Source organism: Rattus norvegicus, chromosome 4 (genome assembly GCF_036323735.1).
Source record: "Rattus norvegicus strain BN/NHsdMcwi chromosome 4, GRCr8, whole genome shotgun sequence".
Classification (NCBI taxonomy): domain Eukaryota; kingdom Metazoa; phylum Chordata; class Mammalia; order Rodentia; family Muridae; genus Rattus; species Rattus norvegicus.
This window is the reverse complement of record NC_086022.1, coordinates 105,560,259-105,572,579: the sequence shown is the minus strand read 5'-3', so window position 1 is coordinate 105,572,579 and position 12,321 is coordinate 105,560,259. Positions and strand designations below refer to the sequence as shown.

The 12,321-nt window shown below is 50.3% G+C and overlaps 1 protein-coding gene across 1 annotated transcript in view; it reads right to left on the bottom strand.

Moving 5' to 3' along the window:
* Nucleotides 1-307: 307 nt before the first annotated feature.
* Polr1a (RNA polymerase I subunit A) overlaps nt 308-12,321 on the bottom strand; it is a 63,968-nt gene continuing 51,954 nt past the window's right edge. The window contains exons 26-34 of the mRNA NM_031772.2: nt 11,869-12,004; nt 11,302-11,459; nt 6,755-6,881; nt 5,361-5,471; nt 4,557-4,829; nt 3,404-3,604; nt 2,104-2,221; nt 1,512-1,676; nt 308-1,224 (exon numbers count right to left, since the gene is read on the bottom strand). Of these exons, the coding sequence (NP_113960.2) occupies nt 1,124-1,224; nt 1,512-1,676; nt 2,104-2,221; nt 3,404-3,604; nt 4,557-4,829; nt 5,361-5,471; nt 6,755-6,881; nt 11,302-11,459; nt 11,869-12,004 (1,390 nt within the window). The 3' untranslated portion in view covers nt 308-1,123. The remainder of the gene's footprint in view (nt 1,225-1,511; nt 1,677-2,103; nt 2,222-3,403; nt 3,605-4,556; nt 4,830-5,360; nt 5,472-6,754; nt 6,882-11,301; nt 11,460-11,868; nt 12,005-12,321) is intronic.

The window sequence follows — 12,321 nt, the reverse complement described above, 5'->3', positions numbered from 1 at the left end:
GACCCGTCATGAGCCTGGAGGAGACTGCAGAATCTCTTCTGGCAAGTTGGCCCAGCCCATTCCTGAGGTCATTATAGCCTTCTTACCGGACTAAGGTGACACAAATTATTCCTATAGCCTTCTGTTCTGTGCTTCTGGCCATGGGTAGGATTCAGAGTTGAGGATTGGGGGTTGGGGTGGGGGGCACAAGATCTGCCTCTACATTGCCGGATAAAAGCAGGAAGAGGAACCTGAAATCTGTGCCAAGAAAATCCTAATTACCAGATGCAGAAAGCACTACTGAAGGGAACGATTAAAAACTGCAGTCTTGACTGTCTTCTAACAGCTGGTTCCAGCCAGGTTTATTGCTCAGCCCATGTTGGAATAACAGTGGACAAAAATAGAAACGGCCCAGCTTTATAAAGCCTCTGCCTTTCCTGTCCAGTCAGGGAGTCTCACTCCATGGCAAAGACCCCAAAAGTGCAGGGTCTGGGGGTGACTATGGGCTCTGACAGCAAGCTGAGTGCGGGGGCAGGAAGGTCAAGCCACTTGGCCTTGCTGAACAGCCCCAGTGGGAAACTTGGGGCTTCTGTGAGGTAGAGCTGCTGCGGTCCCAGAGAGATGTCTATTGGGGCAGTCTGGTCTAGTGCAAGCAGCCATACATGTGCCACTGATTCTGGCCCAGGAAAGCAGCCCTGGGTGGAGGCTCTTTGAGGACTCTCCTTCAGTAGCTGCAGCAGGAGGGACAGGTACATGAAGCAGGTTTCATGTCCTTTCTGGATCTTCAGGAGCCCTTAGGAATGTGTCCTTAGCTACTAGCTATGCACAGTAATGGTGGCACCTGAGATTCCCAAAGCCAACATGGCCCACAGTGATCTTGCCACTGTGTAGTCCTAGGTCTCTCGTTAGGATCTTGGCTGGGGCCCCCTGGAGCACAAGTCAGCCATAGCCATCTTGGAGGGCCTGGGGTGCGTTGTTCCTGATCCTGAGGCAGAAAAGGCTAGGTAGGAGGAGCCTCTTCTCAGTGAAGCTGGCTCAGCTCAGGCCACTGCTTTCTGGAGCCTGAGGTCACTGCTTTGCTATGTCACTCTCAACTGTCAGCTGTGCCCACCTCCAGGTCCTCCAGGCTGGGCAAACAACCCTGCTATCTTAGGGGCTGCTTGAGCTCAAACAGGCCTGTCCCGCCTTTGACGACCTTTCCCACCACAAGGCAGGCAGAAGGTGACTTCAGTTCATCATGGGATCCTATGAAAGACAGAAAGAGCGAGCTTGTGTCGGGGTCTGAGGGAGATGTGAGGGGACTGAGGGCTCAGTGCTGAGGCTGTGTGGAGGTAACACTCTTCCCTACCACTGTGGACTCAGCCTATGGCACTGTACTTAAGTTTGGAAGAGGAGCTCTCACTTTATTCCATCAGGATACAGACTTTTACTGTCTGCTGCCTCTCCACTTCTGATTCTAAGATCTCACTGCATGCAAGCGATGAGACAAGCCCATCTGCCCAGGGAGGGCCCGAGTCACTGCCCACACTCACCCATCATGGTGGCCTGTTTCAGAAACTGGAAGCTGGTTTCAAACGTCATCTGCTGCAAAGGGGAGGAGCTTGACTGGATCCCAAAGCGATTGAGTGGCTTATAAACACCCTCAAAACACATATAATCAGCAACCAGGGAGAGATGGCGAGGATCAACCGCAATGCCTGTCACAGGGGCAGAGCAGTAAGAAGGTTAAGCAGGGAAACTGAGGTAGCATTGTCTGACACAAGGCAGGCTACAGCTCCCCCAACCTCCTCTGGCAGCAGTGAAAGCCCTACTTGTGGCCCAGGGACTGCCTCACTCCTTCACTGTGCTCATCATGCCCACCTAGCAGCACAGGAAGTGAGAGTCTGCTTAAGTGTCGTTTCTCCCTGGGATCTAGACCCTTGAGGGGCCAAAGTTAGCCACCATGAACTTCCCAAAGTCACCACCTTCCACACGCCCTTGTGAGGACTCTCAGTGACTATAGTCCCTGAACACTCAGCAACCATGCTTCTCTTCCACCAAAATGCAAGGCTGATTGCCTCAGTTTTCTTGTCCTGGCTGCCGGGTACTCCAACTAGGCCAGGCCTGCAGTCGTGCTCCGCTTACCGTACACAGCAAACACATCCTTAATCTCCTTCTCTATCACCCGCAGCGCAGCCTCGATGCCGTACGTATTGGCCACAGCATGGATGTCGTTGGAGTACAGGCGGCGCAGGTCCAGCACCTGCTCAAAGGAAGACGGGACTGACTTCAGTGCCCCGCTGTCAGCTCTGTCCTGCGTGCATGTCCCCCAGTATTCTCTCGAGTGTGCCAAGGGTGTGGAGGCAGCAGGGATGAGCGAGAAGGACAGCTGCTGGCAGGAGGGTTGCCACACACCAGCCAGGGCCCTAGACTATCTTGCTTTTGTGACCACTGTAAAGAGACAACTTAGGACACACTTGAAATTAAGCAAAAAAAGGTGTTTTCTGTTTTTGTCATTATTCTTGTAACAGAGGTCTGTTCATTGGGATGCACGGTTTGGGGGGTGAGGAGAGCTTCCTCAGTAGAGACCCTCAAACACCTCTCCAGGGTGCACAACAGGGCAGGAACAGGTTGGATCCCACAATTTACTTGGCCTCACTTTGCCTGAGGCTCCAAATGGGTCATAGGGGCTCTTGGTAGCTCTACCCCAGTATCTGCACAAAGACAAATCTGCAGCAGACAAAGAGACAGGCTGCCTGACTGAGTGCCTGAAACGAACCCCAAGTGACTAAGTGACCCACACCCACATACTCAGGAGGTTCAGACTTCCGCTCCTCCCCCAGGCAAGCTCTTGGTAGATGCTCTAGAGCACTGTGGTGTGGCAGAAGTGGCACAGGATCTGGACAGCGGACTGTGAGTGAGGGCACACGGGGCCAGAACAGCCAAGCTCTTTAGTGTAGGAGAAAGTCTTATGCCCTGGGGTAAAAGCACCTCAGCGAAAAGGACTGATGAACGGTGGGATGGGAGCACGGGGCCTCCTTCAGCTTCATGCAGGGAGAGCTGGTTGAGCTGCATGCAGCCACCTTTACCAGACAGAGCAAGCAACATTCAGGGCAGGGATGCAGCGCACCATTTCTTATACTCTACTCTGAGAACTCCTCCAGGAGAAAACAAAACAACAGAGGGTTCTTAAATGATGCTGAGAGAGTCCGGCTAATGTTGAGCAGGTTTCTATATTGGAAACCTAACAAACAGGCAATGGGAGTCCTTGGGTCACAGGTGAGCGCACACTCAATTTGGGGTCCACAGTGTAGCAGGAATGATTCAGCAGGGTCCACAGCCAGTTGACCGGGAGCTCAACCCCCAGTGCCTGGTTCCCAAAAGAACATGAGGTTGGGACGAGGATTTCTCCCAGACCTGCAACCAGCCTGCAGGAGTCACGTACCTCGGAGTACTTGAACAGCTCGGGGAGGTTGATTCCCTCCGTGTTCAGGACAAACTCCTTCTCATTCTTACTGTTGATCGTTTCATTCAGGAGACACCGAGTGATGCCCTTAGTCGTATAGACAATGGCATTGTGGGCCAAGGATACAACCAAGGAGCTCATGTCAAAATTAATCTTCATCAATGGGAGCTTCACTGTCACCTACGGGAGAAAGAGAGCTGGGCCAAGGAAGACGACAGCCCCCAATCCCCCAGCTCCATGAACAGGGCTTGGACCTGTAGGTCCACTTCAAGTAGCCTTCAAAGCCCACTTCAACGCCCACTGGTTTGGGAGATGGGTCATACTGCAAAAGTGGGCAGGACACTGGGTGGTTTAAATGACCCACATTCAAGGTGGAAACAGTTGAGCGATATCAAGCCCACTTCACTGCCTGTCCTCCCTCAGTGGCCACAACACAGTGCTTGCTGCTTTAGGCGTTAGGTCCCACCAGCAAGTTTTGTTATCTAAGCTTGGGAACCATGGAGTTTGATTAAGAGAGGATAAGGAGCATGTCTATGCCAATTATCAAAGCATTGAACCACCCAGGCCTCAAAAGAACCATGAAATTCCCAGGATGGGGTACAGGGGGCATTTTGGAGCAAGCTGAAATGATGTGTTACTGTCTCCTGGCAGGAGGAAAGGAAGCCTCCATGCCTGTGATGTTTGTGATTTGGGAGGTCTTATCTGCTAGGCCCGCAGCTGAGACTCACATACGCACTATTGCTAAGCACTAGGGGTTGGGAAGTGCAATGGGTAAGGCTGTGTTAAGAGCACAGGGTCACCAGTCATTAAGAGATTCTTCCAGGGGTGCTAGAGAAATGTGGTTAATAATACTGGCCGCTCTTCTAGAGGACCTGGGTTTGATTCCTAGTACCCACATGGCGGCTTACAACCGTCTGCAACTCCATTTCCAGGGAGTGCTCTTTTCTGGCCTTCAAGGGAACTGCACATATGGTGTGTGGCCATACTCCCAGGCAGAACACCCAGACAAAATATTAAAAAAACAAGACAGAGAGGTTCGTCAGGGGATATTCATGCAGGAAGAGCAGCTTGTGGGTTAAGCTTGAGGGTGAGGCTAGCCATAAGCCCCTGGCCCAGCTGTATAGACACTGACCTGGCACCACAGGCTCTCCTCTGTGTCATACTGGTAGTCCTCAATGAACGAATGGGACTCCCGTACAGCCTGGATTCGGCGTTCCATGGCCTCAGCTCCCTGAGGCCTGGAATGGCGGCGGGGAGGGTTCTGGGATGATTCCTCCTCAAGGCCTGAACCTTCTTCCTCATCTGGCTCATGGGTCTGGTGGGCACCTTCACCTTTGATGTTCTCCTCTTCTTGTACATCCTCTTCCTCTTCCTCCTCCCCTTCTTCCTCACTCTCATAGTCAACCTGACAGGTGAGATGCAGGCAGTCAGAGCAGGTCCCGGTCACCTGGATGCCACCTATGGAACAGTCCTAGGCGCTGCTGGCCTGTACTACTGGCTTCTCTGCTCTGATCTGGCCACCCTCCTCCTCCTACCCACCTTCCTCCGCCTTTCCTGAGTCAGCAGCCACGTGGTCCTGATGTCCCCTAAGAGGCAGCTCAATTGCCACACAGCTTCTTCTCTGGCTCACCCACCCACCCGAGAATCCTCCCAGCCTCTCTGGTCTTTTGACACTAGGGAACAGTTTGGGGACAGTGAGAGAGATCACATTCTCACTGTACACACAGCAGACACTAACTTCTTGTCAGTCTTCTCTGGGTCTTTGAGTCTGACCCTCATATCCAGGGTTAGCCAGAGCCTAAGTCCAGTCCTGTCTGTTTAATCAAGACGGACAGGTCTTCCCTCAGGTTTCTGGTGGGTTCCAAGTGTGACAGAGTGGCACGGTCAGGGGGAAGTCTTTACGTGAGTACAGCCCTGCACCCGCCAGCACCCTCACCTCTTCTTCTTGCTTCTCCTTGCGTTTGGTGTCAGAAGCATCTGCATCCCCCTCCTCAGCTTCAGCATCCACAATGTTCCCCTCCTCTTCCTCATCCCTTTCCTCCTCTCTCTGTGGTTTGAGGTCAAGGAGAAAAATGATTATTAATTCTACTAATACTCAGTACTCAATGAATCTGTCTGCCCATCCGACGGCCTGTAACTTAATGATGTAGCCACCTTCCCACTGTCCGTCAGCTGTCCCACCCACTCAGTCCATCCCGTCTGCTCAGCTAGCCCGGGGTGTGCGAACCTCTTTCCCTTTAACTTTATTTTACATGCCCCACTTGTGCCGTCTTTCCCTCTAGGTATCATACAGAGCAGTGGGTTTGCTGTGGCATCTGTCACTCTGAGTACACTTCATCTAGCTGCCTGTCTGCCCTCCTCGCTCGTTCCTTAGCTCCATGGTAACCACAGTCCCTCCTTCTGTGTTCATGCCACATGCACATCATTACCCTCTCTGTACACTGTAATATGTTGGTTAAAGGGGTTAGTGATACACTTTAATGGTAGAGGGATCCCACAGTCATTATGTGACATAAATATTGCTCCAACATTGTGGGTGGGGACAAGGAGAAAGTCGTCTTTTCCCTGTCTGGCCTTGGTTCCTAGTTTCTTTCTGGCGAAGTGAAGATGGACCAACAGTTAAATACAGTTGAACTATGCTTGAGTTACTGAAATGGCAAAGCCACAGGACAAGAGGAACCTAGAACTTTCTCTGATCTAGGCTCAGAGAGAGGTGACAAAGAGCCAGGCAGGGCATTCCCAGTGCATGTGACAAGCCACCTGAGCAGGCTCACTGCATCAGCACAGGTCTCTGCTTACAGTCCTAGAGTGTTCTGGTCCCTACTTAGGGACTTCCCACACTGCTCCTTATCTAGCCCACCTCTTCCTCTCCTGCTTTTCTACCAATACTTTTTCCTTCCCTTTTTTCACTGAGGCTCAACTTTTCTGCTTCAAATCACTTTAGACAGTGCCTTGGTGCTTTGGGGGAAACTAAATACAGAGAAAACTGAAAGGAGAAAGAGAACTTTCAAAGGCTCAGTTCACCACCTTTAGGGTGTAAACTTCTTACAGAGACAGATGTCTGTAGGTCTGATCCAGAGCTGAGCAAACCATATTGCTGGCAGTCTTGCTGGCCTGACCCATCATGCCTGGAAGTAGTAAGTGTAGCTTACTGGGCAAGAGCAGCAAATAAATGCTGAGGAGAGATGAGCTAGCACCACGAAGACTCTTGCAGAACGCTAAGAATTGTCACAAAACCTCCCCCAGAGAAGCTCCTATGGGAGCCCTCCAGGTCTCTCAGTCTTAAGGTCAGTCCTGTGCACCTCACAGGAGTCCCTGGCATTTGCTTACCCGATTCCTCCCCGAGTCCTCAGTGTCATCGAGGTCCTTCTGTGTAGCTCTCCTGGTATTCACACTTCTGAAGGCTGATGCTTTGCTATTCTTCTTTTTGATAGCTTCCATTAGTAGCTTAAAGAATCTGTAAGAAAAGAAAGTCATCCAGCCCCATCGGGTTAAGTGTGTCGGGCCCTTTGGACGTTCAAGGATTTGCATGGGAGCCATCACAAGGGACTGAGGCCAGTCTCTCCTATCCACCTCTACCTTCCCCACCTTTCTGAATCTGTCAGAAAGAACACCAGTCCCATACTCCAGCCTGTCTCATCTGGATACACTCTGTCACTCCTAAACTAATGTGCCTCTGACTGTGACTGACAGCTTCCTGAACTTTTTAGCTTGTCTGGAGAGTGGGTTTTGGTGTGTAAGGTGCATGTGCGTGTCAGCCACCATGCACTTTCCTTAAGGCTTGGTAGAGCTTGTATTTGGTAAAGCACCGATATTGGCACTTGTCATCCAATCAGAACAGCAGAACCAACATAAGAGATGGGAACACAGCCTGGAACAGCCTACCCACTCCCAGACATCTTCAGTATCTCAAGAAAGTAGGTCTGGCTGGGTCAGAGGAATCTACACCTTTGTATATGGGAGCCCCAACAACTGCATGAACAAGAGAAGACATCAGAGTGCACTGGGACTTCAAAGGGCAACGCAGCAGACTTTGTGGCGATGGTCACACCAATGGGTTAGAATCAAATCTATCTGAAGAACTCATGGGTCCCTTGGATTTCGGCCTGCCCCATTCCCTATCTATCTATCTATCTTTCTTTCTTTCTTTCTTTCTTTCTTTCTTTCTTTCTTTCTTTCTTTCTTTCTTTTTCTTTTCTTTTTTTCGGAACTGGGGACCGAACCCAGGGCCTTCTACCTCTGAGCTAAATCCCCAGCCCCCCGACTTTATTTTTTAAATAACCTCTCACTCCTTTGTTAGGCACCTGGAGCATCCCAAAGTGGACTGCATTAACTATCAAAGTCTTAGGTCTCACCCAAGCCCTGTGTTCATCCATCCTCTGTTCTGAGTTCTACCCTGTGCCTAACCCACGCTAGTCCTATAGGCAAGAGACTGAAAAAAGATAGGCTTCTAGCCCCCAAAGAAGCATGGAGTCTTCCATTGGAAAAGCAGCAGATCAAATGTTTAAAGACTGTCATCCTTCCTCTGTTTTTGTTTTTAGAAGATGTACCTATTTTATGTGTTGAATGTCTGCCTGTATGCATGTATGTGAACTCATGGGGTTCAGAAGAGAGTGCCAAATTCCCTGATGTGGACTTACAGATGGTTGTAAGCTACCATGTATGTGCTGGGAAGCAAACTGCTGCAAGGGGGCTCTTAGGCTGTGTGCCAACTCTCCAGCCATTTTTAAAAAAATACTTTTTAAAGCGTGTACAGTTTATTTGAGACCCACTAATACAGAGACAAGCTTGCTCACAAAGGAATGGGGGCAGGAGAATCAGAAGAGGGGAGGCAGGGCAGGACTTTGGGAAGATACAGCTCAGGTGAAAAGAGCAGACATGGAGAAGGGTGAGAGCCTCTGTGTATGTTTATAAGGGATCACTTACCAAGGGCACATCAGAGGAGATGGAATAGGGCGGACAGGGTGCTTCCTCCCCAGAGACTGGGGTTAGCACTTTGTCATCGGGTACCTCACCCTCTCTTAATTTGGACACTTGAGCTCTGAGGCTCCTTGCCCACCACTTACAATGGTCCATCTGTTGCTACCATCAGGGATCCTCTGGGCATCTGCACTCTCAGCAGTATTCCCAGTCATACCGCCATCCCCGAGGCTAGGCTGAGGCGCGATGTTTACGCCTCTAAACACCCCCTCTACCCTGCCTGCATCTTTTAGCGTCCAGAACTAAGGAGAACGTAGGTGAAGGTGGAGCAGCAGGATGCTGAGAATGGCAGGCTGCAGGGTGCTCTCCTTTGATTGTGCCAAGAGCAAGGGGAGTAATGGTCCTCAGAGAATGTCCTCTGAAGGCCGGGCTACCTGGCAGTGCGGCGAATGAAAAGGAATGGGAGAAGCATGTGGCAGAGGAACCACCCATCCCACATAATACCTATGCACTGGGACAGGACCCTTCAATGTTTCCAGAAGTCAGCATCCCCAGCGCCTGCTGCTTCAAGAGTGCTCAGTTGCTCTGACTGCAGAGGGGAGGTTAAGTTCATGGCTGGACAGGGGCCAGAAGCTACAGTCCTTGATTCTTAGCTCACTGCTCTTTCCACTTCAGCACTCTGGCCTAGTCTTCCAGGTTAGCCACACAAATATTCAAAGCGGTGGATGCCAGCAGAGACATCTGAGACCATTTGTGTTTATGTGTCTCCATCCAAGGAACACCTCGGTTTCTGTTTCCTTTTCCTTCCATTATTTATTAAAAAACAAAAACAAAAATAAAAAACAAAAAAAGGAAACAAAACGAAAACCCTCATGACCTCACAGATGAGGAGGGGAGAGGAAAAGGAAAGGGGGTAGCAGAGATGGGAGAAAGGGTGGCTCTCGTGCCCCCTTCCATTTCCTGTGAGCGCTAAGGCCTTAATGCAGTTGAGTCACTCAGGGCCTGGGCTGACAGAGAACTCTAAACCACAGCCCACAGCACAGGCTGCTCTTACTTTGTCTTTGCCTGAGACCTTGGAGGCCTGCTATGGACTCACTAAGACTACTGCGGCCCACAGTGACTGCACACGCCCTGTTTATCACAGCTTTCCAAGTGTATAAGCAAAGGACACCTAGGAGCTGAAAAAGCACTACACTGCTGGAACAATCCAGAGTTGTCACTTGTAAGAAGAAATAAACAAAAAAGTGGTCTAGGGGCTGGTAAGATGGCTCAGTGGTTAAGAGGCCTTACTACTCTTTAAAGACCTGAGTTTGGTTCCCACAACCTATGTTGGGTTCACAACTGCCTACAACTCCAGCACCAGGGAGATCTGACATCTCTGGCCTCTATGGACATCTGCATACAGCACACACATACCCATACACAGATACACACAATTATAATAATACATATAAACCTTTTTTTTTTTTAAAAAGCAACTTACTATTTTACTTCCACAAGGTAGACAGAACTCTACCCTCATGGTGTCCTTCCTGCTTGGCAGCTAAAGCTTCCATGGTGAAGAGAAAGGGGGCAAACTATCAACTCTGCCTCCTCTCAATCACCCTCAAGAGGCCCTGTGGGCTCTGAGTCCCACTTCTCAGAAGAGAACTTCCAGGCCAGCACAAACACCCGCTGTACGTGGGAGCCTGCTCTTCTGTTAATTAACAAGCTGGCAGGCTGGAGCCTGTTCTGTGCTCCTGTCACTTTGCCCAGTGTCCCAGAGCACATGAAGGAACAAAACATGTGCTGGGAATAAATACACGGAGGCAGCAATATAAGCGCGGCCAGCCACTGTAGCCATCTTTGCCACCGCGGCCACCACAGCCACCACAGCCACCGCAGCACAGGCATGATGGCTGAAGCAGGAGAACTCCTTGTCTCTGCCCTGACACTGGTTCTCGGATCTGTGTGTAAGCATGCCAGTGTGCATACAGCGCTCAGAGAACAGACAACTTTGAGCCAGTGCTCTCTTTCCACTATATAAGGTCCTAGGGATCTAATGCCAGGCTTGGTGACATGCACCTTTACACACTGAGCCACCTCACTGTTCTGGTTCTCTACAAGTTAGCAGCTCTGGAAGACCTGGGATTGTCTACATAAAAGGCAGTGGTTAGGGTTGGGGATTTAGCTCAGCGGTAGAGTGCTTGCCTAGCGAGCACAAGGCCCTGGGTTCGGTCCCCAGCTCCGAAAAAAAGAAAAAAAAGAAAAAAAAAAAAAAAAAAAAAAAAAGGCAGTGGTCAGGGGCATATGGCCAAAGCCTGCCGATGATGGTATCTCTCTTGCTTAAACACAGTAAACATGTATTTACCAGTTGCTAATACTTGAATGCTAGGAGACTGGCTTTCTCTCCATTCTGCTCACCCAAAGCAAAAGCATGTGAAAGGCAAGCCTTTCTTTTTTGAAATTGTTAGATACCAGTGCCCTGGTCCATATGCTTGCGCATGAGAGCCAACCCCCAAAGCAGGTCCCACACTCTGCCAGTGTCCTCCCACTCTGCTTCACCTCCATGGGCAAATCAATAAGTGAAGCTTCCCACTCTTCTGATCTTGTACCCTCACCATTATGTCCTATGCTTTCAAATGTCCATCAGAAACCTGAACCTGAGAGAAAAAGGAATTTCATTCTCCCAGGTAGACAATAGAAACCAGAATTCCTACAGTGAGTATCCATTTACAGAAGTGGTGTGGAAACAACTTGCCACTGACTCCCTATCAGCCGACAAGAAGTGAATGAGGAACCACATGACAGGCTGAAATCACACCACACCCCACATTATGCCATGTGCTGGCCACACTTGCAGGACAGACTGGGGTGAGGGGTCCACATTAGATGGCAGGGCCTACTGTCCTCTGAAACACTGCCTTTTTGAGTGCTCCATGAGTCAAAGTCAAAGACAAACACAGCCGAGTCCTGACCTGGTTTCCATGAAGTGCAAGATGTCCTCGGGTCTCAGGCACTTCTCCTGCTGGTAATATGCATGTGGCAGGAACTGAAACCGGAGCTCATACACCCGGAATTTATTCTGTTTCTCTCCCATACAGAAGGACTCCTGGATGTCAACTTTCTGCAATACCTAGAACCAGATGAACACAGAATCTGACCTGTCTGGGCCCCAGATGATGTGAATGTGTCCCACAACTGGATCGCAAGATACCAAAAGTCTGAAGGGCCCACAGCCCTGAACTCCAGAGAAACCCTAGTAAGCTCTGCCCACATGAATCCCTGGGGTATGAGCAAGTCAACAGCCCTGCAGTTTGTGAAGTCAACCCAGGATGCATTCTTACCACATTCTCCAGGCAAATGTTATGGAACTAACAATTATCTTAAAAGCTTCTTACTCTAACCCTGGCTGGCACCTGGCAGAGACAGTGTCTGTCTCGTGGTGGGAGTCGGGAACTAAGATGTCAGTAGGCTGCTCTGTTGCGGTAGGAGGAGGCAGATCAGGTCTCCACCTAACAGGCAATCAAGTGTGAGACAGTTACCTCCCCCAGGCACACCCTGGTGAGCTGCTTCTTCAGACTCTTCACTCTCCTCAGTGCTTTCTTGGTGTTGAACACAGGCACGCTCATCATGGGTGTTTTGATGTTGGCACTGGCCACCATGAGAATCTCCCTCAATCTGACAAGGAACAGGGACAAGTCTGATCAGAGGTAACCAGGTTTCTTGTTCACCTGAAACTTCATAAAGACGGCAGTGTTTGGGATGTGACAGGAGTGTGTCCTATCAGTCACAGCTCTGGTCCTGCCAGGTTCCTCCCCATTCGCTGCAGACAGCAGGCACTTACAGACAGCTTACCAAATGAGAGACGGAGGAAAGACTAACCTAGAAGCCTTCATCACTCTTACTGAGCCCTGCCACCCTAACAGCAGCCTAGTGGGCTCAGCCTCTGCAGTCATGGGAGAACCCTCACGATGAGAAGCTGAGGAAGCTACCCA